The 24,338-nt window shown below is 44.8% G+C and overlaps 1 protein-coding gene and 1 long non-coding RNA gene across 4 annotated transcripts; one reads left to right on the forward strand and one right to left on the reverse strand.

Annotated features, from left to right (window-relative positions):
• The first annotated feature begins 228 nt into the window (after window positions 1–228).
• On the forward strand, window positions 229–3,368 carry LY6K (lymphocyte antigen 6 family member K). 2 transcript variants are annotated; one of them, XM_003819482.8, is made up of 3 exons: window positions 229–505; window positions 1,475–1,588; window positions 2,996–3,368. In XM_003819482.8, exons 1-3 carry the CDS (start codon window positions 229–231, stop codon window positions 3,274–3,276), a joined length of 672 nt encoding a protein of 223 aa, XP_003819530.2. In that variant the 3' UTR covers window positions 3,277–3,368. The 2 variants fall into 2 exon arrangements, with proteins under 2 accessions (XP_003819530.2, XP_063462549.1); XM_063606479.1 differs by lacking the exon at window positions 2,996–3,368 and adding an exon at window positions 2,749–2,894.
• LOC103786232 (uncharacterized) lies at window positions 2,157–23,516 on the reverse strand. Of its 2 annotated transcripts, XR_010112838.1 has the most exons (5): window positions 22,009–23,516; window positions 21,179–21,242; window positions 20,452–20,486; window positions 8,207–8,310; window positions 2,157–7,475 (listed from the first exon to the last, which is right to left on the reverse strand). It is a non-coding gene; the product is annotated as an uncharacterized LOC103786232 (long non-coding RNA). The 2 variants fall into 2 exon arrangements; XR_010112837.1 differs by having other exon boundaries at window positions 21,179–23,516.
• Window positions 23,517–24,338: the final 822 nt, after the last annotated feature.

Below are 24,338 nucleotides of genomic sequence, written 5' to 3' on the forward strand. Positions count from 1 at the left end.
CGCCCGTGCTCTTCAGCGGAGAAAATCCCCTACCTGGCCGCTGGCCGCTTTCTGTGGGCTGTGGGGTCCCCAAGGAGACGGCCGTTGGGCTCAGGGGCTGCGTTTCCACACGCGCCTTTCCCAGGGCTCCCGCGCCCGTTCCTGCCTGGCTGCCGGCCGCTCCAGCAGCAGCACAAGGCGGGACTCAGAACAGGCGTTCAGGGCCGCCAGTGGCCGCGAGGCCCTGAGATGGGGCTCCAAAGACCCCGACAGGCCCCGGCGGGTGGGAGGCGCGCGCCCCGGGGCAGGCGGGGCTCCCCCTACCGGCCAGACCCGGGGAGAGGCGCGCGGAGGCTGCGAAGGTTCCAGAAGGGCGGGGAGGGGGCGTCGCGCGCTGACCCTCACTGGGCATCGCTGGGGACGATGGCGCTGCTCGCCTTGCTGCTGGTCGTGGCCCTACCGCGGGTGTGGACAGACGCCAACCTGACTGCGAGACAACGAGATCCAGAGGACACGCAGCAGACGGGTGAGCCTGGCTCGCCCTCCACAGCCACGGGCCGAGAGGACGGGGCCGGGCGGCGTCTGCCCGGCACCGCGTGGCCACCGCCCCGACCAGGCCGTGAGAACGGAGAGTTCAGGGGGCCCGCGGCGCCTGGAAGCCTCTGGGGAGCCTCGCCTCGTGCGGCTTCCACCAGGGCGGCGGGGCAGCCTGAGCCCGGCCCTTCCCCAGCCCTTGCCCCCCTCCGGCCGCGCTTCCCCGGGAGCCCTCAGGCTGGAGGCTCCCGCCGGCCTGGCCTCCGGGGGCTTCACGGGCTGAGAACCGTTCCAGCTGCGGGAGGAGGGCCGGCTCCTCCTGCAGAGCTAGGCCAGGCCCAACCCAGACCCAAGGGAGGACTCCTTTGAGGGAGTCGGGGTGCAGGACCTGGGAGGTGGGTGGACCTGGAAGGTGGGCGGGAGGGCACGTGGGAGCAGACCCAAGCCCCAGGGTCACTTCCACAGCCGTCGGCCGGGAGATGCCAGGGCCCGTGGGTGCAGCGTGGCCGACCTGGGGTCAGGGTGCTGCGGCCGAGTGGGGGTGCGCTGTGCGCTCATGTTGTGTGCTTGGATGTGGGAGGATGGGGGAGCCCCCAGGAGAGAAGACAAATCACTCCGAATGTAAAGAAGTCCGGGGGCTGGGCAGTTTATAAAGAAGACAGGTGGGATTGGCTCACAGTTCCACAGGCTGTCCAGGAAGCCTGGTGCTGGCTTCTGGGGAGGCCTCAGGGCACTTACAATCATGGGGGAAGGCGAAGGGGAAGCGGGCAGCTCTTACGTGGCCGGAGACCCCTCCTGCTTTCTCCCCATGCGGCTCACTCGAGTCATGTGGCCCCAGCCACTGCTCAGGGGGAGAAGGATGGGGACCCGCCGAGTTTGTGCTGGTCGGATGCCGGCTGTGTTCATCAGATAGGCACGGAGAACTGGAACATTCTGCTTTCTTTTTTATTCCTCCTTTCAGACGAGGGTGACAATAGAGTGTGGTGTCATGTTTGTGAGAGAGAAAACACTTTCGAGTGCCAGAACCCAAGGAGGTGCAAATGGACAGAGCCATACTGCGTTATAGCGGCCGTGAGTGAGTATCTTCGCTCTTGTTGGGGACCCAAAGGCAGGTGAATAGAGGGCTTTCAGGAATCAGGGCTGTCTAGTTTTCCTCAATGGGGAATAACTAATAGAAAGTAGCCTTTTTTTTTTTTTTTTTTTTCTGAGACGGAGTCAGGCTGGAGTGCAGTGGTGTGATCTCGGCTCACTGCAACCTCGCCTTCCGGGTTCAAGTGATTCTCCTGCCTCAGCCTCCAGAGTAGCTGGTATTATGGATGCGCGCCACCACACTGGCTAATTTTTTATTTTTAGTAGAGGTGGGGTTTCACCATGTTGGTCAGGCTGGTCTCGAACTCCTGACCTCAGGTGACCCACCCGCCCTCGGCCCCCCAAAGTGCTGGGATTACAAGCGTAAGCCACCGCGCCCTGCCTTTTTTTCCCTTTAAAATGTGAAGAGCGAAGTTCTCAGAGGCCAGAGAGAGGTGAAGGGGGAGTGGGGTGGCACTCAGTCCATAGGAACTGTGCTAGTGTAAGGCAGTGCCTGCTACAGTGGGTCCAGATGAAATACTGGGAGGTAGGAAGAAAATCTGGATTTCATATCATCCATTTTTAAATGAAAAATTAAGCTTTAATAATGTTAAATGCGCCACAGAGAACAGTGTCTATGTCACTCTTACAAGAGATGCACAAAACCAAGGTGTACAGCCTTCAAGTGTGTTCTCAAAGGAGGGTGCATGCCTTAAAAATTGTGGAGACCACTGCTCTGTCATCTGTGATTCCCCTGAAAACCTCTGGGTACATGAAGCCCTCCCCAAGGGGAATCTGGACACCCAGCACATTCTGCCCGCAGGGAGATCTTCAGGGCTCGTGAATTCTGATTCCGCCCAGCAGTCACTCTCCAGCCCTTCGGTATCCACGAAGTTGGTGGGGTGCTGAGGTGATGCTTCAGACTCAGTGTGGCCCACATCGACTTTATAACTTAATATGGCAAAATGATTTGTACAGTGATGTATAAGATGAAGTGTGGTCATGAGACAAGACCCCCAGCTCAGAGTTGAGCCAGGCCCACCAAGAGGCCAGCTCCACACCCTGGGTGATGGCCAGAATGGCTGGGAGTCATGTGTCTGTCTGTGGTCACAAAGGCCTGAGCCAACCCTGTGTTTGAGAAGTTGAGACCTGTTTGTTCCCAAACAGCAACCCCTAGACCCGCATTCCCAGTGCATATGGACAGGCCATACCACGCAGAAGCCAGCCCTTCCCTGAAGCAGCATTCAACACACAGGCCTGGCCCTCGTCCTCCCGACTCCCCCTTGGTGCCCCAATTGAGTGTGTACCTTTGAGCAGGGCCGCCAGGGGTGAGGCTTTGACCCAGACAGAAGGGCCTCAGTGTCAGGCATTGGAATTGCGTGATTGCCTTCTCTCGGTCTTTATTTCCTATTAGAAATATTTCCACGTTTTTTCATGATTTCGAAGCAGTGCTCCGCTGGTTGTGCAGCGACTGAGAGACCCAAGCCAGAGGAGAAGTGGTTTCTCCTGGAAGAGCCCATGCCCTTCTTTTACCTCAAGTGTTGTAAAATTCGCTACTGCAATTTAGAGGGGCCACCTATCAACTCATCAGTGTTCAAAGAATATGCTGGGAGCATGGGTGAGAGCTGTGGTGGGCTGTGGATGGCCATCCTCCTGCTGCTGGCCTCCATTGCAGCCGGCCTCAGCCTGTCTTGAGCCACGGGACTGCCACGGACTGAGCCTTCTGGAGCATGGACTCGCTCCAGACCGTTGTCACCTGTTGCATTAAACTTGTTTTCTGTTGATTACCTCTTGGTTTGACTTCCCAGGGTCTTGGGATGGGAGAGTGGGGATCAGGTGCAGTTGGCTCTTAACCCTCAAGGGTTCTTTAACTCACATTCAGAGGAAGTCCAGATCTCCTGAGTAGTGATTTTGGTGACAAGTTTTTCTCTTTGAAATCCAACCTTGTAACTCATTTATTGCTGATGGCCACTCTTTTCCTTGACTCCCCTCTGCCTCTGAGGGCTTCAGTATTGATGGGGAGGGAGGCCTAAGTACCACTCATGGAGAGTATGTGCTGAGATGCTTCCGACCTTTCAGGTGACGCAGGAACACTGGGGGAGTCTGAATGATTGGGGTGAAGACATCCCTGGAGTGAAGGACTCCTCAGCATGGGGGGCAGTGGGGCACACGTTAGGGCTGCCCCCATTCCAGTGGTGGAGGCACTGTGGATGGCTGCTTTTCCTCAACCTTTCCTACCAGATTCCAGGAGGCAGAAGATAACTAATTGTGTTGAAGAAACTTAGACTTCACCCACCAGCTGGCACAGGTGCACAGATTCATAAATTCCCACACGTGTGTGTTCAACATCTGAAACTTAGGCCAAGTAGAGAGCATCAGGGTAAATGGCGTTCATTTCTCTATTAAGATGCAGCCATCCATGGGGAGCTGAGATATCAGACTCAAAGTTCCACCGAAAACAAATACAAGGGGACTTCAAAAGTTCACGAAAAAATTGAATTAAAAGATAAAAATTTAAAAATGTTTTATTTCTCAGCATGAGCTCCATCAAGGTCGAGACGCTTTTGCAAGTGATGGTACCAGCCATTCAGTTCATCCCTAAAGAATTGGGCACCCTGGGAATTTAACCATGCCACTTCAGTCTTTGTGACGTTATTAACTGAAGAAAAGTGGGTGCCCTTTAAAGATTTTTTAAAATTATAAAACAGAAGTAACCAAATCAGGCCTGGAAGGTGTATGCCTAGTGATTTCCCATTGAAACTCTCACAAAACTGGCCTTGTTTGATGAGAGGAATGAGCAGGAGCATTGTCATGGTGGAGAAGGGCTCTCTGGTGAAGCTTTCCGGGGTGACGATATCCTGGGTGTTTTCCTGCTAAATCCTTGGCTGACTTTCTCTATACACTCTCATAATAAGATGTTACTATTCTTTGGCCCTCCAGAAAGTCAATAAGCAAGATGCCTTGAGCATCCACAAAACGGTTGCCACGACCTTTGCCCTTGACATGTCTGCTTTTACTCTGATGGGACCACGCCCACCTCTAGGTAGTCATTGCTTTGCTTGAGCTTTGCCTTCAGGAGTGTACTGGTTAAGCCACATTTCATCTCCGGCTATAATTATTTGAAGAAATGCTTCAGGATCTTGATTCCACTTGTTTAAAATGGCCATAGAACGCTTTTCTCTTATCTGCAGCTGAGCTGGGAGAAAGTTTTGGCACCCACCGAGTGGACAGTTTACTCAACTTTAATTTCAGTCAGAATTGTGTAAGCTGAACACCTTGGGATACCTACAGCGTTGGCTATTGTTTCTGCTGCTATTAATCAGTCCTCTTAAATTAGGGCACAAACAAGATGAATTGTTTCCTCACAGACTGATGTGGCTGGTCTGCTGCTGTGGACTTCCTCTCCAACATCATCTCTTCTCTTCTTCCAATGAGTTATCCACTTACTTAAATTGCTGATTTCTTTGAGGCATTGTCCCTATAAACTTTCAATAAATCATCAATGATTTCACCATGTTTCCAGCCAAGCTTCACCATCAATTGCATGTTTGTTCTGGTTTCAATTTTAGCAGAATTCATGTGTCTGATAGGAGCTCTGTTCAAACTGTTGTCTTATACTTCTTAGGGCCTCAAACTAGATCCTTTTCAGACATGTTTTCACAAGTTAGTACAAGTTTATTTTGTTGCAAAATAATTTTAAATTCATGCATTCTTTTTCCCAATATGCATTTTCCATGAACGTTCTAAAGATCACTCATCCTTCCTCCCCATGTTGTCTATTCAATGTCAGGGAGGATGTGACCCCACCCACTGCTCACTTTTGTCTCCCTTCTGTCCCCACCATCCTGGCCAGCCACTGCCTGGTCTAATACCAGAGGCTGCTGGGTGGGGAACCCTGGGGAACCTTCCAGATAGAGTTTCTTTGCTATTCCTGAGGCATGGGGAAAAGGCTCATCTCAGTCACATCTGAACACTTCAAACCTGAGGCCAAAGTCCATTCTAGGGGCAGTGGGCAAGGAGGGTCCCAGCAACTCAGGACCAGATAGGACCACCAGCACCTGTCAGGCTCTGCCTGTGTGTCCATCTTTTTGCCCATCATAGGCTTGTGTTCACATCCTGCCATTCACACCAGCACCCAGAAACAATAGCCCCCAGATGCTTCCAATTCGCAGCCCTGGGCTTGAGTTTGGGGAGCATTACTTTCATTAAGGCAGGCAAAAGTGGGAACTTCATTCAGAAAGAGCAAGTGAGGTAGGAGGTCAGCCACATGAGAGAGTTTCCATGGCAACCTTCCATTAGAGTCTCTTCAAATGAAGGATGTAATCTGTGATGTAAAATCATAGCAAGTCAAGAAATGTGAACACGGAAAAGTTCGAAATTGGGAACTGTTGGGTCTCTGGTAACACTAGGAGCACTCCCAATTACTTGAGTAAGGGAGATAGAAAATTATTGCAGGGTTAGGAATTAGAATGGATCAAGGAGTTTGCTGTCTCCAGTGTGATAGATGCTCTTTCTAGAAAAGTCACCATGGATGGAAGACAGAACGGAGGGTAGTGTCTAGAAAAGAACAAGGTTCAACACAGATGCTCCATTATGAATGTAAAAGCTCAAGTATTGTTGACCAAAGGTTAAGAGTCAGTCTAGAGTGAGGGATTGGAGAAGCAGGAGATGGTGGCCCAGCTGGTCAGGGAAGGTCCTTACACAGGCAGAATAGACTAGGGGACAGATCCAAGGCCGAGACACTGACAAGGAGAACAGACACTTCTATCAACATGGAAGAGCAATAGGCAAGAATACAGAGAAAGATCATGTATAGGAAGGGGCCAGGAAGTTGAAAGAATTATCCCCAGCAGTCACATTTTCTCTGTGAAACAGAATACGGTGGTGTCTGCTCAGAGAATGAAGGTACAAATAAGGTTGGACTTTGAGTGCCATGATGGAAGCTTAGGACTATCCCCAAAGGCAAGAGAGAAGGGATATCTTAGGGGACATAACATAGCATTGTGGAGGTCATGGCTAAGACAGGGCATTAAACATTTGCAGAGACCTGCAAGAGTTCTGTAGTGGATTTTCCCCAGCAGCAGCCCATGTTTATGAGGGGGAAAGGCAGATAACAAAAGTATATCTGGGTGTGAGCTAGTTCAGAAGGTCACGATGGAAAGAGAGCAGTTGAGTGATGAACTATGGGAACTTCACTGAATGGAGAAGTCAAAGTAAGGTTAGAAATATCAGTTTTGAAGCAGTACCAAGGCCAGAGGCTATAGATGGCACAGAAACACAGAGCAGATGTTGGCAATCCCATGATTAAGAGAGTAGGAAAGAAGGAGATTACAACCACTAAAAATAACCAGAACTTAGTACACAATAAATGAAGGCTCAAAACTAATGGGGAAAGAATGGATTATTGAATAAATGATATTGCTAAAATAGGCTACTGTGTTACTACTAGATCAGGTGTATGAGTAATGGAAATCCCCACATCATAATGACTTAAACAACACAAGAATGTGTATTTCTTGCTCTTGTAAATGAAGTGAGCAAGTATGGAGCCCAGGGCTGTGGGCCACTGCTGGAAGGACCCCTTTTCACGTGCCACCACAGCTCGGAGCACACACGGGGAAAGGGGAATGGATGGGTTCCGTAAGACCAGCATTGTTTTCAGAATTATAAATTCTCCAAAATATATATGCACGTATATATCATCACCTATGTGTAGGCTTTAAAAACAAAGAAAATTGAAAATTTGAGGTTCCACTTTGAGTCCGGAAAGCAGTCTTCTAAGAATAAGTATGTCAGGGTTTCCAAGAGCTGCTGGTAGCCTGATGGCTGGACTCAGAGGATCACATGAAGACACACTGGAAAGTATCTTGAACATGGATTTCATGTCTTGATCTCTGAAAACAGAAAATGACCCTCCTGTAATACACATGAAGTAATTCATAAATTTCCAAACAGCTAGACTTTCTGAAGGCTCTGCTTGGTCAAACAAACATGTCCAGGTCTCTGAAATGCCTTTCTATCTCAAGCACTAAAAAACTATTACTGACTAAATTCTTTTATGGTCAAACACAAAACTGATACTATAAAACAGAAACAGCACAAGAAAGGAAATTAGAAGCCATCATAATTGTGAACAAAAGATAAAATATTGGCTAATCAAATCCAAGTGTATGAAAATACTAATATATTATGATAAGTACAATTTATCCCAGAAATGCGAGAACAATAAAAATCTTAGGAAAAGATACCACTCACCATAGCAAGAGAATACGCAATAATAACCAAATGATAATCAACGTTCAGTTATAACATTTTAAAAATCCTGGATACCTAAGAATAGAAGGCAATTTCAATATTTTGAAAAAAGTTACTTACCAGAAACCTAAAGCAAACACCATACTTAGTGGTGAAGCATTAGAAGTGTTCTATCTAAGTGCAAAAACATGATAAGCCTATACATTGTTACCACTGCAATAAAACATTAAAGTGGAGAATTTAGTCATGTAGTATAAGAAAAATAAAGAGTATAGAAACTTGTTCCCAACAATCTGCCCCATTAGATAGCCACCTATAACAGAAGACCTTAGACTAATTAATTTGTAAAGAACAGAAATTTATTGCTCACAGTTCTGGCGGTGGAGAAGTCAAAGATCAAGATGCCAACAGATTTGATGTCTGGTGAAGGCCTGTTCCTCATAGATGGCACCTTCTATGTGTCTCTGGAAAGACCTAAAGAGGCGAAGACATTCCCTTCAGTCTCTTTCATAAAGGCATGAATCACATTCATGAGGGGTGCCTCCCAAAGGGATGCACCTCTTTTTTTTTTTTTTGACATGAAGTCTCGCTCTTGTCACCCAGGCTGGAGTGCAGTGGCGACATCTCAGCCCACTGCAGCCTCCTCCTCCTCCTGGGTTCAAGCTATTCTCCTGCCTCAGCCTCCTGAGTAGCCAGAATTACAGGCACCTGCCACCACACCCACCTAATTTTTGTACTTTTAGTAGAGATGGGGTTTTGCCATATTGGCGAGGCTGGTCTCAAACTCCTGACCTAAGGTGATCCGCCTGCCTCGGCCTTCCAAAGTGCTGGGATTACAGGCGTGAGCCACCACGTCTGGCTGGGTTGCACCTCTTAATACCAACACAATGGTGATTAGGTTTCAATATGAATTTTGAAGGGACACAAACATTGTACCACACCATTCTGCCCCTGCCCGTCCCCAAACTCATGTCTTTCTGACATTTAAAATAAATTCATTCCATCTCAAAACTCTTAACTTCAGTTAAGTCTTAACGTAGTTCCAGCATCAAAATTCTAAAATCCAAAGTCTTATCTAAATATCACGTAAAACAGATATGGATGAAACTCAAGGTAAGATTTATTCTGAGGCAAATTTGTCTCCAGCCATGAACGTGCAAAATCAAACAAGTGACATGCTTCCAAAATACAATGGTGGGACAGGCATAAGATAAACATGCTTATTTCAACATAGAGAAATAGGAAGGAAGGAATGACAGGCCCTGATCAAGTCCAAAACCCAACAGGGCAAACATTAAATCTTAAGTCTCCAAAATATTTTTTAATCCATGCCCCACATTCTGGACACACTGGGGTGGGGCTTGAACCCCCAAGGTTTTTGGCAGCCCTGCAGCCCTCCCTCCTGGCTTTGCTATATGCACCTCTCACAGGCTGGAGCTGCCTGCTGGTGGCTCTACTGGTCTGGGGTCTTCAGGGCAGCCCTGCTTTTATGATGCCACTGAGTAATGCTCTCTCCAGTAACCCCTGCCACACCTGTGGCTGTTTTCTGCCTCTGTCCTACGTCTGTCTGAGGTATCCTTTGAAATCTAGGTGGAGGCAACCATCCCTCCAAAGCCCGTGTGGAAATGATACCATACAGATGCTGCCGAGGTTTACCGCATATGCCTTCCAGAGGGGCACTCTGAACTGGTCCTGGGCCTGCTTGAGCCACAGCTGTAACAGCCAATGCAGGCCCAAAACTGGAATCCTGAGAGCAAAGCCTTGAAATCATTCTGCTCCCAAGACCCTGGTGTTCTGGACCTGTGGTGGATGAGACATCCATGAATGTAGGGTCCAGCCCCACAGGGTCGGTGGGTTTTCTCTCCATGTGTGGAGATGAGAGAGTGTGGAAATAAAGACACGAGACAAAGAGATAAAAGACAGCTGGGCCCGGGGTACCACTACCACCAAGACGTGGAAACCAGTAGTGGCCCCGAATGCCAGGCTGCACTGATATTTATTGGATACAAGACAAAGCAGCAGGATAAGGAGTGTGAACCATCTCCAATGATAGGTAAGGTCACGTGGGTCACGTGTCCACTGGACAGGGGGCCCTTTCCTGCCTGGCAGCCGAGGCAGAGAAAGAGAGGAGAGAGAGAGAGAGAGACAGCTTATGCCATTATTTCTGCTTATCAGAGACTTTTAGTACTTTCACTAATTTGCTACTGCTATCTAAAAGGCAGAGCCAGGGGTACAGGATGGAACATGAAGGCGGACTAGGAGCATGACCACTGAAGCACAGCATCACAGGGAGATGATTAGGCCTCCAGATAACTGCGGGCGAGCCTGACTGATGTCAGGCCCTCCACAAGAGGTGGAGGAGTAGAGTCTTCTCTAAACTCCCCTGGGGAAAGGGAGACTCCCTTTCCCGGTCTGCTAAGTGGCGGGTATTTTTCCTTGACACTGATGCTACCGCTAGACCAAGGTCCACTTGGCAGCAGGCGTCTTCCCAGACGCTGGCGTTACTGCTAGACCAAGGAGCCCTCTGGTGGCCCTGTCCGGGCATAACAGAAGGCTTGCACTCTTGTCTTCTGGTCACTTCTCACTATGCCCCCTCAGCTCGTATCTCTGTACGGCCTGGTTTTTCCTAGGTTATGATTGTAGAGCAAGGATTATTATAATATTGGAAAAAAGAGTAATTACCACAAACTAATGATTAATGATATTCATATATAATCATATCTATGATCTACATATAGTATAACTATTCTCATATATTGTATTATACTGGAACAGCTCGTGCCCTCGGTCTCTTGCCTTGGTACTTGGGTGGCTTGCTGCCCACACATGAAATTCTCAGAAATGCCCTCAAGATCATTCCTCCATTGTCTTAATAAATAACACACAGTTTCCTTCTATCCATACTAATCTCGTTATCAAACATTTGCTTGACCACACCTTTGGTGTCTCTCCTGGACACACTTTCACATTCTTTACAATATTGTCAGGCTCAGAATTTTCCAAATATTCAAGTTTTGCTTCCCTTTTGATGATAAATTCTGTCTTTAATTCATGACTCTCTTCTTGCATTTCACTAAAAGCAGTCAAGAGAAGCTGTGCCACACCCTGAACACTTTGCTAAGAGATTTCTTCTGCCAAATATTCTACCTTGTTGCTGATAAGTTATTCCTTCTACAAAAGGCTAGAACATGAACACAATTCAGCCAAGTTATTTGCCACTTAGTAACAAGGATTGCCTTTCCTTCAGTTTCTGATAATCTGTCCCTCATTTCTGTCTGGTACTTCATAAGAATGGGCTTTACTGTCCATGTTTCTACCCAGATTTTGATCATGACCACTTGGATAATCTCCAAGAAGACTGAGGATTTTCTCTATAGCTCTCCTCTTCTTCTGAGCCCTCACCAGATTAGCCAATGTTTGATTAGAGCCTGCTCCTCACAGATGACACCTTCTATGTGTACTCATGTGGCAGAAGGAGCTAGAATGCTCCTTTCAATCTCTTTTATAACAGCATTAATCCCATTTATGAGGATGGAACTTTCATGATCTAATTACTTCCCAAAGGGCCCCACCTCTTAATACCAACACAATGGAGATTAGACTGCAACATTTTGGAGGGACATGACATTCAGACTATAGTAATAGCTTAAAACTCTTCTATTATAAAACACTTCATCTGATTCTCTGGCTGTTCAGGTTTTAAAAAAATTAAAATAAAAAAAAACACTTTTAAATCCTGAATGAAAAAATATCTTAAATCCTTTTCCACTCTATGCCAAGTTAACACGAACATTTCAGAGGCCAAAAATAAAATGGGAACTGGATCATGATTCAACATGGTAGTTAAGTCAGGAGGCTGAAAGCTTCCTTGAGAATGTTTGCTTTTGTCTAATTATCTTGTGCCCCATGTAGGGGATAAGAGACAAGGCAACGGATGTCCATAAGATAGGAAGTTAAAATGAAAAAAACACATAAATTAGGAGCTTAGGAAGGGATATATCTTAAATTAAATACTGAACTAGGAAGAAAGACACACTCTGCACAACCCTGTCTGCCTCACTATTGGCTCTGCATGAAGGTACAAATAGGAAGAGAAGTTTCACCTCAGAATCCAGAAACTTCCAGAGTACAGGGTTTGTATTTATATTACTAGTTAAATACACTAAACTCTAAACCAAGAAACAAATGTAAGGTAATAATGGATTGGTTTCACTCTATAGATGCCTGGAAATCAAAGGAAAATTCTCTCTGAAGGGACAGACTCTGAGTCCAGAAATCATAGAATTCTCACAGATACTATCTCCATAAATCTGCTATAAATCAAAATTTACAAAAGAAAAATAAAAACAAGAAGCAATGAGTGAGTAGAATTAGAGCATAAAAGGTTTTAAACATTGGAAAAAATAGATACCAAATACAAAATAAGTTTCCTTAAAGAAATAAAAGATCAGCTGGGCATGGTGGCTCATACCTGTAATCCCAGCACTTTGGGAGGCCAAGTCGGGAAGATCGCTTGAGCCCAGGAGTTAGAGACAAGCCTGGGCAACATAGGAAGACCCCAACTTTGTTTTATAAAAATAAAATAACTTTAAAGAAAGAAAAAAATCATAAAAAGCATCAGGAAAGAATACAATACCATCAGAAAAATATTGGGCAGACTTGACCCCCCCAAAATTAAAAAAAAATCTAAAGAGAACATCCAGAAGTAAAAAAATATATAACCATCATATGTTAAAACTCAAGGGACAAATTAAATAACAGATTAGACACAGATGTAGAGAGAATAAGAAACTGGAACATGAGCTGAAGAAACTACTCAAATGTGACCTAGAGATAATAAGAGCTGGAAAATACAAAGAATAAACTAGAAGACAGGGAGAATAGAATTAGACAGTCTGATATAGAAATAAGCAAAATTTCAGAAGAAGAGAGTACAGACAATATTTGAAGAAATAACAATGAGTGGTTTTTCCAAAATTGATTAAAGACATGAATACTCAGATAAAGTAATCATATTGAGGCACATTCAGAGTATCACTTCAGGACTCCAAAGCCAAGAGGAAAATTTAAAACCTGCCAGAGAGAAAAGACATACATCTAAAAAATAAAACAATTACACTTGCACTGACTTCTCAATTTGATTATGGAAGTTAGAAGATGGTGTACTAGTGTCTCCGAAGTGTTGAAAGAAAATGACAAGAAATTAAGGTAGAATAGAATATTTGAATAAAGGCATTTTCTGATAAATACAAAACTGAAATTGTTTACCACTGCTCAGCCATTACTAAATGAACTCCCAAAATATTCTTTAAAAGGAGTGAAAATAATATCAGACAGGCAGATGGAATGAAAGAAGGAATCATAGAAAAAGATATACTAATGTGTGGTGCTATGGATTGAGTTGTGTTGTTTTTCCTACCCACCCCACAAATTCACATATTGAAGCCCTAATCTCCAAAATGGCCGCATTTGGAGTAAGTAATTAAGGTTGAATGAGGTCATAGGTGTTAGCCTCCGATCTGGTAAAATTAGTCTCCTAATATGAAGAGCCACCAGAGAGCTCCTTCTCTCTCCACCATGTGAGGACATCATGACAAGTTGCCATCTATGAACCAGAGAGTGAGCCCTCACCAGATACTGAATCTGCCTGCACCTAGATCTTGGACTTCCCAGCCTCCAGAACTGTGAGAAATAAATGTCTGTTGTTTAAGCCTCCCAGTTTGCGGTAATTTATTATGGCAGCTAAAGAAGACTAAGACATACGGAAAAATCAAAACTATCACTGAATAGATAGCACAATAAGAATTTCCAATTTATGGGGGCTTAAAGAAAATAAGAGTGATAATACTAGACACATGTGGCATAAAAGGAAAGAGGGAGGTGATAGAGTTGTTCTGTAGTTTTTGCAGAGTTCACAAGGAGGTTCAGATATACTGAAAAAATTTGGCCGGGTGCAGTGGCTTATGCCTGTAATCCCAGCACTTTGGGAGGCCGAGGCAGGCAGATCACGAGGTCAGGAGATCGAGACCATTCTGGCTAACATGATGAAACCCCGTCTCTACAAAAATACAAAAATAGGAAAAATACAAAAAAACTAGCCAGGCGTGGTGACACACGCCTGTAGTGCCAGCTACTCAGGAAGCTGAGGCAGGAGAATCACTTGAGCCCGGGAGGCAGAGGTTGCAGTGAGCCAAGATCGTGCCACTGCACTCCAGCCTGGGCAACAGAGCGAGTATCCATCTCAAAAAAAAAGAAAGAAAGAAAGAAAAAATTAGACATAAAGAGTAAATTCCAAAATGCAAAATGATAGAAATCCAGTTTTAAACTTCTATGTATGTGTAGAAAAATAAGAGATCAATATTGAATGGTGAAAAGCATAAAAGAAATAAAAAGAACTAAACAAGATGATAGAAATATATCCTTATTCCTTAGCAGTGACAACAAATAAAATCACCAGTTCTAGCCTGGGCAACATGGCAAAGCCTCCTCCCTACAAAAAAAGAATACAAAAGTTAACCAGGCATGGTGGTGTGTTCCTGTAGTCCCAGCTACTTGGGAGGCTGAGGTGGGAGGATGGGTTGAGCCTGGGAGTTTTAGGCTGCAGGGAGCCACAATCACACTACTACATTCAAGTCTGGGCAACAGTCAGACCTCATCTCAAAAAAGAAAACAAAAAATCACCAGTTTGAAGCTAATTATTATACTGATTTTTTGTTTTAATCCATAAAAAGATACACCCAAAACATAAGACCAGAGAAAAGTTAATCATACAAAAAATGGCAGAAGATATAGTGGACTTATACTATTAATATGAGATAAATAGACCTCAAGGCAAAAAGTATTAATAGACATAAATGACAAAATATTCAAGTCACTATAAAAATATGTTAACAATTTAAAATTATGTCTTCCAGAGGTGTTTCAATATAAGGAAGTAAAAGATGTTGTAAATACAGGGAAAAATTGACAAAACCGACAATATAATGAAATATTTTAACACACATTGTTCAATAATTGATAGATCTAGAATGCAAAGTATAGTGAAAACACTGAACAAGATAACTGACAAGACTGACTGAATATACATATGTGGGACCTTGCACCCAACAATTACAGATCAGGCCTTCTTCTCAAAGATGGAAAACTACCCAGAGCTTTGAGGGGCTGAGGCAGGAGTATTGCTTGAGCCAAGGAGTTTGAGACCAGCAAGGGCAAGATGACAATACCCCATCCCTACAAAAAATTTTAAGATAGCTGAGTGTGGTGTTGCATGCCTATGGTACTAGCTATTTGGGAGGCTGAGGCAGGAGGGTTGATTGAGCCCAGGAGTTCGAGTTACAGTGAGGTATGATTGGGCCACTGCACTCCAGCCTGGGTGACAGAGCAAGACCCTGTCTCTAAAACAATTGGAGGGGGGAACCAAACTGAAAATGTTAAAATACTTTAAATTGAACAGTTAAAAATCTATACCAAAATGAAAAAAAAAAAACCTTCAGGGTAAAGCTAAAGCAGTACTCAAGGAGAAATTTATAAGCAGTTAGAAATTTAAATGTTTATAATAGGAGAGAAGAAAATTGGAAAAGTAATACATTAAACATTCGATTTTGCTAAGCGTGTGAGCTCATGCCTGTAATCCTAGCACTTTGGGAGGCCAAGTCTGGCGAATCGCTTGAGCCCAGGAGTTTGAGACCAGTCTGGGCAACAAAATGAGACCCCATCTCTACAAAAAATGCAAAACATAGATGGGCATGATGGCGCACACCTGTAGTCCCAGCTATTCGGGAGGCTAAAATGGGAGGATGCCGTGAGCCCAGGAAGTCAAGGCTGCAGCAAGCCGTGATCGTGCCACTGCACTCCAGCCAGGCGACAAAGCGAGACCCTACTTCAAAAGCAAACAACAAAAAAATTCCGCTTTAAAAGTCAGAAAGTAGGTATGAAGAAAATAACAAAGTGGTAGAAGTTAATGAAATAGAAATCAAGGGTATAATAGAAAGGCCCAAGAGGTGAATTTAATAGCATATTAGACAATCAGAGAAAGGAAGAGTAAACAAGAAGAATGGTAGGTAGGAACCATCAGACTGAAGATCACAAAATTTAAAAAGAGAATGGAAAATACAGAAAAAGCCTTGGTATCGGGGACATGGAGACAAGGTCTGGCATAGTTGTATATAAGTCGATGTAATTATTGACTCTGTTTCTTCACCCTTTGCTATACATCAGCAGCAGTCCCCAACCTTTTTGGTACCAGGGGCCAGTTTCATGGAAGACAATTTTTCCATGGATGAGGCAGAAGGATGGTTTCGGGATGAAACTGTTCCACCTCAGATCATCAGATTCTCATAAGGAGCATGCAACCCAAATCCCTCACATGCACAGTTTACAATAGGGTTTGTGCTCCTATGAGAATCTGATGCCACTGCTCATCTGACAGGAGGCAGACCTCAGGCTGAAATCCTTGCTCGCCTGCCACTCACTTCCTGCTATGTGGCCTGGCTCCTCATAGGCCATGGACTGTGGAGTTGGGGACCCCTGCTATACAATACCCTCTGCCATGTAACTTTGCAGTTCCTCCAGCCAAAGACTTGGTTTAGTTCCCTGATATTCACGTTGGATATTGTCACATGACTTGCTTCAGGCAATGATATTAGCAGAAGTGACACAAGCAAAGACATGAGATGAGCTTGTGTGATTGGGATTTCTCTCGTGCCCCCACCATCATCCTGAGAAGAAAATGCTTCAGCTAGACCACTTGTACCAAGAGGATGAGAGACGTGGGTTGTAGAACCATCCCAGTAGACTCAAGATCTGTAGTGAGAAGCGGAGCTACCCAGCTGAGCTGGGCCTACCCACAGATCCATGAGTGATAATACAAAAATGGATGTTTCACATCAGTGGGCTTTGGGGCGGCTAATTATGCAGCAGTAGCTAACTGATAGACCATGGATCCACTAAGAGAAAGGGACAGACACAATATCTGAAGATACAGGAGATCATTTTTGAAAACTGATAGAAAATAACCACAGATTTGAGAAACTCTGAGAAACTGAAGCAGAATTGATACAAGGAAAAATCATACCTGGATACATCATTGCAAAACTTCTGAAACCCAAGAATAAAGAGAAAGTCTTAAAAGCAGTCAGAGCAAACAGCCACAATACTTAAAGGAGCAACAATAAGAATAATACCCGAGTTCCAAAAAGAGAAAGTAAGCAATGAGAAAAGACAATGGAAGAACATTGTGAAACTGCTGGAAGAAAATCACTGCTAATTCTAGAGCGTTCTACAAAACAAAATACCCTTCAAAATGCAAAAGTAAAGACAAAGTGAAAGAAACACACTCTCATAGAATGTATCACCATCAGACCACACTAAAGGAAATCCAAAAGGTGGATGAAAAGTTATATCAAACATAAGCAATGGAAAGAATATTAGTTAATATAAATAAAAATCTATTGTATAAGACAATAATAACAAGGACTTTAGGGATATAATATATAGAAGTAAAAAATTATACAGCAGATTTAATATAATGAATATAAGTAGTGTGAATAATTGTATGTGACCACAGTAACACAGAAGGTGACAGAGGAATGAAAGGAGTTAAAAGTATTCCAAGGCTCAAGCATTGTGCTAAGAGGCAATAAATATGAAAATGAATTAAAACAGTGTGTCCCAATAAAATGTATTTGAATTTCATATATATCTATGGAAGATGCTTTAAGTAAAAAAAAAAAAAAATTCACATTTAGATACTATAGTATAGTTTATTATTTATTTATTAATATTCTACTTAATAAATAACATTCTTAGCTCACAGGTTGTACGAACACAGGACTGCAGCTGGCTGTGGTCTCAGGTTTTGGTTTGCCAGCCCACGTATCAGGAAAATAGCAACCACACAAGGCAGCTACCACCACTCAGTCTGGGGTACAAAGGGGAGAATTAATAAAACTAATAAGCTGGAATTCATGAAAATGAGTCACTCCCCAGGTGCCCCAGGGCGGCTGCCACACTGGGATCTGGCCTCTGAAGAGGGATGGCAGCTGCTGCCAGGGTCTGAGCTGGAAGGGCCTACGGCCTGAAACCCAGACCCCCGAGATGAGGCGTCCCTGGCAGTGGTTTGAGGTCTCTAGCAGGGAGATCAAGCTGATTCTGCAGAGTCGGGAACCTGCAACCCAGTTTTAGCAGCTAGGTGGGGAAGTGCCACTGCCAGGTGAACCAGCAGCGTCCAGAGGACACGTGGCCCCAGTGGCAGGTAGACCGGAAGCCTGGGAAAGAAACCGGAAGCAAACTGAAAGGAGCACATTCCCCATCTTCCCCAGCCTTGCGTGCTTTCTCTGGTGCCCCTAGTGGGAGAATTTAGCACAGCACCAGCTGTCCCAGCAGAAATGAGTTTGCGGAGCTAGGGCCAGCCACAGAGGTGGAGTGGGGATGGTTGGTGTGGAGCTGAGTCAACACCAGGCAAACACTAAGTGAAAGAATCTGGCAGAGTTTCTACTGTCAGACAAAAGTGATGTTGATACAGGAAACATTACTATAATGGAGGGCTTTTCATAATTGCAAAAGGGTAAATCCAACAGGTGGATACAATAATTCTAAATGTGTATGCATCTGTTAACATAACCTCAAAATATATAAAGCAAACATTAACAGAAATAAAAGATGAAATGGTAAATTTCAACATACTTCTTTCAGTGTGTGACAGAACAATCCAGCAAATTAATAAAAATATGCAATATTTGAACATCATTAACAACCTTGGCCCACTAACATATACAGGGCACTGCACCGAACAACTAAAAAGTCACAATTTTTTCAAGTGTACATGGAATGTTCATCAAATTTTTGTCCATATGCTGGGGATAAAGCAAATCTCCACAACGTCAATGACTTGAAATCGTGTGGCATGTTTTTGACCATAATGCAATTAAATAAAAAACCGATATCAAAAAATAAAATATCCCCAAAGGTTTGGAAGATAAGAAATAAATTTATGCATATTCTAAGTCTCAGAAGACAGTCACAAAGGAAGTTGGAAAATATTTGTATTAAATTATACTGAGGCAAGGTACAGTGACTCATGCCAGTAATTCCAGCACTTTGGGAGGGTGAGGTGGGAAGGTTGCTTGAGCCCATGAGTTAGCAGCCTGGGCAACATAGTGAGAACCCGTCTCTACAAAAAATTTTAACAACTGGCAAGGTGTGGTAGTGCCCACCTGTAGTCCCAGCTGCTATGGAGGTGGAGGTGGGAGGATCACCTGAGCCCAGAAGGTTAAGGCTGCAGTGAGCCATGGTCATGCCACTGCACTCCAACCTGCATGACATAGTGTCCAAAAATAATTACACTGTTTCTCCAAAAAAGAATTATACTGTTTACATGACCTATTATTACTTGCGGTATAGTGACAAAGATATGCTTAAGAGAAACTTGTGGTCTAAAATAATCCATTCATGGGAAAAATTCTTAAAGACAGAGAACTGAGTATCTACTTCAAGAAATTAGAAAAAGAATAGCAAATATATCCACAGAAAGAAGAAATTCAAACTAATAGAAAATTCATCAAAAAATAAAAATAAAAGGTTGCTTATTTGAAAAAACTAATAAAACTTATAAATCCTTAGAAAGATTGATCATGAGTAAGAAGGCACAAATTATCAATATCAGGAATAAAAAGATGACATCTCTAGACTAAAAAACATAGAAAGATACCATCTAGGGCTAGGTAAAAAGTTCTTAAAATTGACACCAAAAGCTGAATCCATAGAAGGAACAATTGATAAACTGGACCTCACCAACATTAAGACCTTTGCTTTGCTATTGACTCTGTTATTAGGATGAAAAGACAAGCTACAGACTAAGAGAAAATATTTACAAGCCACAATCTGACAAAGAGTTTTATCTAAAATATACAAAGAACTCTTAAAACTCAACAGTAAAAAAAAAAAAAATCAATGAGAACATGGACAAGGCATATAAACAGACATTTTGTCAGCAAGCAGATGTGAGTGGCAAATAAGCACATTAAAAAATAATCAACATCCTTATCCTTTTTTTTTTTTTTTTTGAGACAGAGTCTCACTCTGTCGCCCAGGCTGGAGTGCAGTGGCGCGATCTCAGCTCACTACAAGCTCCGCCTCCTGGGTTCACGCCATTCTCCTGCCTCAGCCTCCTGTGTAGCTGGGACTACAGGCGCCCGCCACTGCGCCTGGCTAATTTTTTTTGTATTTTTAGTAGAGATGGGGTTTCACCGTGGTATCAATCTCCGGACCTCATGATCCACCCGCCTCAGCCTCCCAAAGTGCTGGGATTACAGACGTGAGCCACTGCGCCCAGGCCATCCTTATCCTTTATAAAATGCAAATTTAAGCCACAATGAGATATCACCACATACCTATGAGAATGGCTAGAATAAAAAATAGTGACAACACCAAATCCTGAAAAGGATGCAGAGTAACTGGATCACTCATACACAGCTGGTGAAAATTTAAAATGGTACAGCCACTATGGAAAACAGTTTGACAGTTTCTTATAAAAATGAACATACAACTACCATGCATTTCATAACTCAAGTTCCACCAGACATTTGGAGAAAGGTTCAGAAACTGGAAGCTTACCCCAAGACACCTCAGGTGACGTGGATAGCGGAGGCCTTTAAGGTTTTTAACAATAAGGACCAGGCAGGGGAGGAAAAAAAGGATGAGAGAATGAAAAATCGGGCAAAAATTTTGGCTGCCATAATTACAGGTCTGCCTCAAGGTGACCCTAGGCAGGAGAAACACTCCAGACAAGGGGTGACCAGACCTCAACCAGCAGCAATAGGACTGAGGGACAACCAATGTTCTTATTATAAGAAAGAGGGGCACTGGAAAAGGGACTGTTCATTCCATCCTGTGAAGTCATGACAGCATGAATCTCCCCAACCCACTCCTCTTGATGCTAGTCTCTTGTATGAAAAGGCCACCCTCTCTGCTGGATGTAGCCCAAGTGCTCTCCCAGCTGCAGTCTTGAAGCGTTCTGTTGGCATCACCACCGCAAAGCCTCAGGTCACTCTCAATGTAGCAGGCAGGAAACCTGAATAACTATTGGATACTGGGACCACCTACTCTGTCCTGACCCAACCTGTGGGACCTCTGCAATGCCAACTGTATGGTGATGGGAATAGATGGCCAGGAGAAGGTAAAATGATTTGCCTTTCCTTTGACTTGTGAAATTGGATTTAAGGGTATTACTCATTCTTTCCTATATATCCCTGAGTGTCCCCTTCCTTTAATAGGTTATGATTTATTATCCAACCTGGGAGCCTCAGTTTCCCTCCAGGGGATGCAATATAAGTCTCAGTACCTCCGAGAAGAGAATCCATTTACTGGCCCTTTTGGCTCCCAAAGGTCAGAAGCTACCTCCTGTCCTGGAAGAGATAGTATGTCAAGTGGCAAAGTTTATATGGGATGCCAGTACTCTAAGACAAGCCATCATTGCAGAGCCTATTAAGATAAAACTTAAGCCAAGTGTACCCTACCCATGCAAGCCCCAATACCCTTTGAGGACAGAAGACCTACAGGGAATACAGCTCCTCCTGGAAAAATTCCTACAGCACAGGCCTACTCAGCCCTGCCAGTCACCTTGTAATACCCCAATCTTGCCTGTGGAGAAACCAAAAGGGGAGTACTGGTTTAGGGTACTCCTTTTAGGAGTGAATGGCTTAGGGCAGTGAACGACTCAGTTGTTCCCAGTCATCCTATAGTTCCCAATCTATCCACACTCCTCTCTCAGATCCCTAGGCGCACTCAGTTCTACATGGTGCTGGATCTAGAGGACACTTACTTTTGTATCCCATTGCATCCCAAATTCTCCTACATTTTTGCCTTTGAATGGAAGTATCCAGAGACCCAGGAAACTTCCCAATATACCTGGACAGTGCTACCCCAGGGGTTTCAGGATAGCTCCTACCTCTCTGGGAAGGCCCTGGCAAAAGACCTCAGAGATCTTAAACTTACAAGTGGAATCTTATTGCAATATGTGGATGATTTGCTTATTGCTAGTGAGGGCTTCCATAGTTTTCAAGAACATACTATTAAAACATTACATTTCTTGGCTGAATGGGAATATAAGGTCTTCCCCTTAAAGGCCCAGATCTCCCAGACACAGGTTCGATGACTAGGGTTCATACTTACCCCAGAAGCCAGGATGCTTGCCCCAGACTGAAAGCAGGCCATTGCTTCACTACTAGTCCCTGGTAGTAGAAGAGAGCTGCACGGATTTCTGCAGATGGCTGGCTTCTGCTGGGTTTAGATCCTAAACTTTGGCCTCATACTTAAACCCACTCAAGAGTGGAGAAAACCAATTATCCCACTGGGTAGAAGCCTGTCAGCAAGCATATGAAACCCTAAAATCTGAGTTAGGAAGGCCCCTGACCTAGGACTCCCACATTTGTAGAAGCCTTTCTTCCTATATGTATATGAGAGGTTCAGGCCAGCCCTGGATGTCCTAATTCAGAATCTGGAGTCCATCCAATGGCCAGTGGTTACTTTCAAAGCAATGAGACCCAGTAGCCCAGGGAAGGCCAAGCTGACTTAGGGCAGTGGTGGCCACCAGCCTCCTGGTCAGAGAGGCCTCCCAACTCACATGAGGCCAACCCCTTCAGGTTGACACTCCTCACCAGGTCTGGAATGTGTTAGAAATAAAAGAGCACCACTGGCTGGGGAAGCCTAACTTTATAGCAGGCCCTGCTGCTAGACACCCTCGACTGAACCTTAAAGGTGTGTTAGACCTTGAATCCTGCTGCCCTGGTTCCCTCGCCCACTTCAGAGACACAAACACACTTGTGTGGAGACTTTAGAGCAGACCTATTCTAGACAAATGGACCTGCAGGACTCCCCCTTAGAAAATACAGATAAAGAATTATTTACATCTGGGAACAGCTTTGTAGAAAATGGCATCCAAAAGACAAGCTATGCTGCTGTTGGCTTGAACCACATTGTAGAAGCAAAAGCCCTTGCCCCAAGCACTTCCACTCAGGAAGCAGAGCTCAAAGCCCTAGTCATGGCTCTTTAACTAAGGGAAGGAAAATACTTAATGTATATCCTGCCTCTAAGTATGCATTCCTAGTGCTCCATGCTCATGCAGCTGTCTGGAAAGAGAGGAGATTGTGGACTCCTAGGAGCTCCCCCATAAAACATAAAAAAGTGATTCTGTCCCTTCTTGAGGCAGTTCAGCTCCCTTCCCAGATAGCTGTCATGCACCATGAAGGGCCCCAGCGGGCAGTTCTTTAACCAGCCGAGGAGACAGCTGAGCTGGTGAAGCTGCCAAACAGGTGGCCCAGACAGAGCGGCTTGGCCCCTTGGCTCCTGTAACCCATGTTCCTACCATAGGAAGGAGGGGCACTGGGAAAGGGACTGCTCATTCCATCCTAGGAAGCTGGGACAGAATGAATCTGCCCAACCCACTCCTCCTGTTGCTAGCCTCTTCCTAGCCACTTTCTTCTAGACGAAGAGTTAAATCAGGCTGTAAAAGACATCATTAACTTGGGACAAGTTCAGCAGGCCATCTTCCAATATGATAATAAGATGTGACCTCAGCCGGGTCATGGAGTTTCAGATCATTTCCCTGCTAGCCCAGGTGCACAGGTCCTACTCAAGACATGGCGAAAAGGAAGCCCAGAGGCTCAGTTCACTGAGAAATGAAAGGGTCCATACCAGGTTTCCTTGGCCACTCCATCAGCTGTACAGTTGGAAGGACTTGTCTCTAGAATAAAACCTTTTGCTTCTCCTGATGGACGATAGGCCTGCTTGGAGAAAACAGTCTACTCCCGTAAACCTATATAGGACCTCAAGTATTTGTTCAAGAAGCTGCCTCTGGAAGACAGCAATAGTTAAGTAACATCCTTACATAAATGATATATACCAGAGGATATGCAGACTATCTTCAGGACCCTGGCTTGATACCCCCAACTGCACAATTCATAACCTGAACCTCTCCATTCTCAATGACACCAGGGGATATGCAGACTATCTTCAGGACCCTGGCTTGCTACCCACCAACTGCACAATTCATAACCTAAATCTCTCCATTCTCAATGACACCAGGTGACATTCGAATTTGGGCTCCTCTTGGAATTGTTTTCCCTCGAGGCCACACTAATGACCTCCTCAACCACCCTGCTTGCCTAGCTCTTTCCCCCTGCATGGCTCTGTGGGCTTGGACACCCCAAGCCCAGGCCAAGGAAGGGCCAGGTCTGGCACCCAGAAGTCCCCCACTTGACCTTGACTCCTTCAAGTCCCCCAATAAACTGCCAGTGAACCACCACAAGCTGCCCAAATCCATTGCGTTAGACTGATGCAACTGAGTGATGGGGAAGGTGTGGGTCCCTCCAGCTTTCGTGGGTGCTAAGACTGCTGGGTGTCTGGCACTGCTCTGGCCCTGGGACACAGCAGTTAGGAGGCCAACCAGGCCCTGGCCTTCTGGCTTCAGAGTCCAAGAGGGACAGAAGTATTCCTTGCTTATG

This window comes from Pan paniscus, chromosome 7 (genome assembly GCF_029289425.2).
Source record: "Pan paniscus chromosome 7, NHGRI_mPanPan1-v2.0_pri, whole genome shotgun sequence".
In the NCBI taxonomy this organism is placed as follows: Eukaryota; Metazoa; Chordata; class Mammalia; order Primates; family Hominidae; genus Pan; species Pan paniscus.

Bases quoted from the DNA above. Each gene is read 5' to 3' on its own strand.
- LY6K (XM_003819482.8), top strand. From the start codon at position 229: ATGGGGCTCCAAAGACCCCGACAGGCCCCGGCGGGTGGGAGGCGCGCG. The intron at 506-1,474 runs GTGAGCCTGGCT...TCCTCCTTTCAG, and splicing joins AGAGGACACGCAGCAGACGG to ACGAGGGTGACAATAGAGTG. The intron at 1,589-2,995 runs GTGAGTATCTTC...ATTTCCTATTAG, and splicing joins CTGCGTTATAGCGGCCGTGA to AAATATTTCCACGTTTTTTC.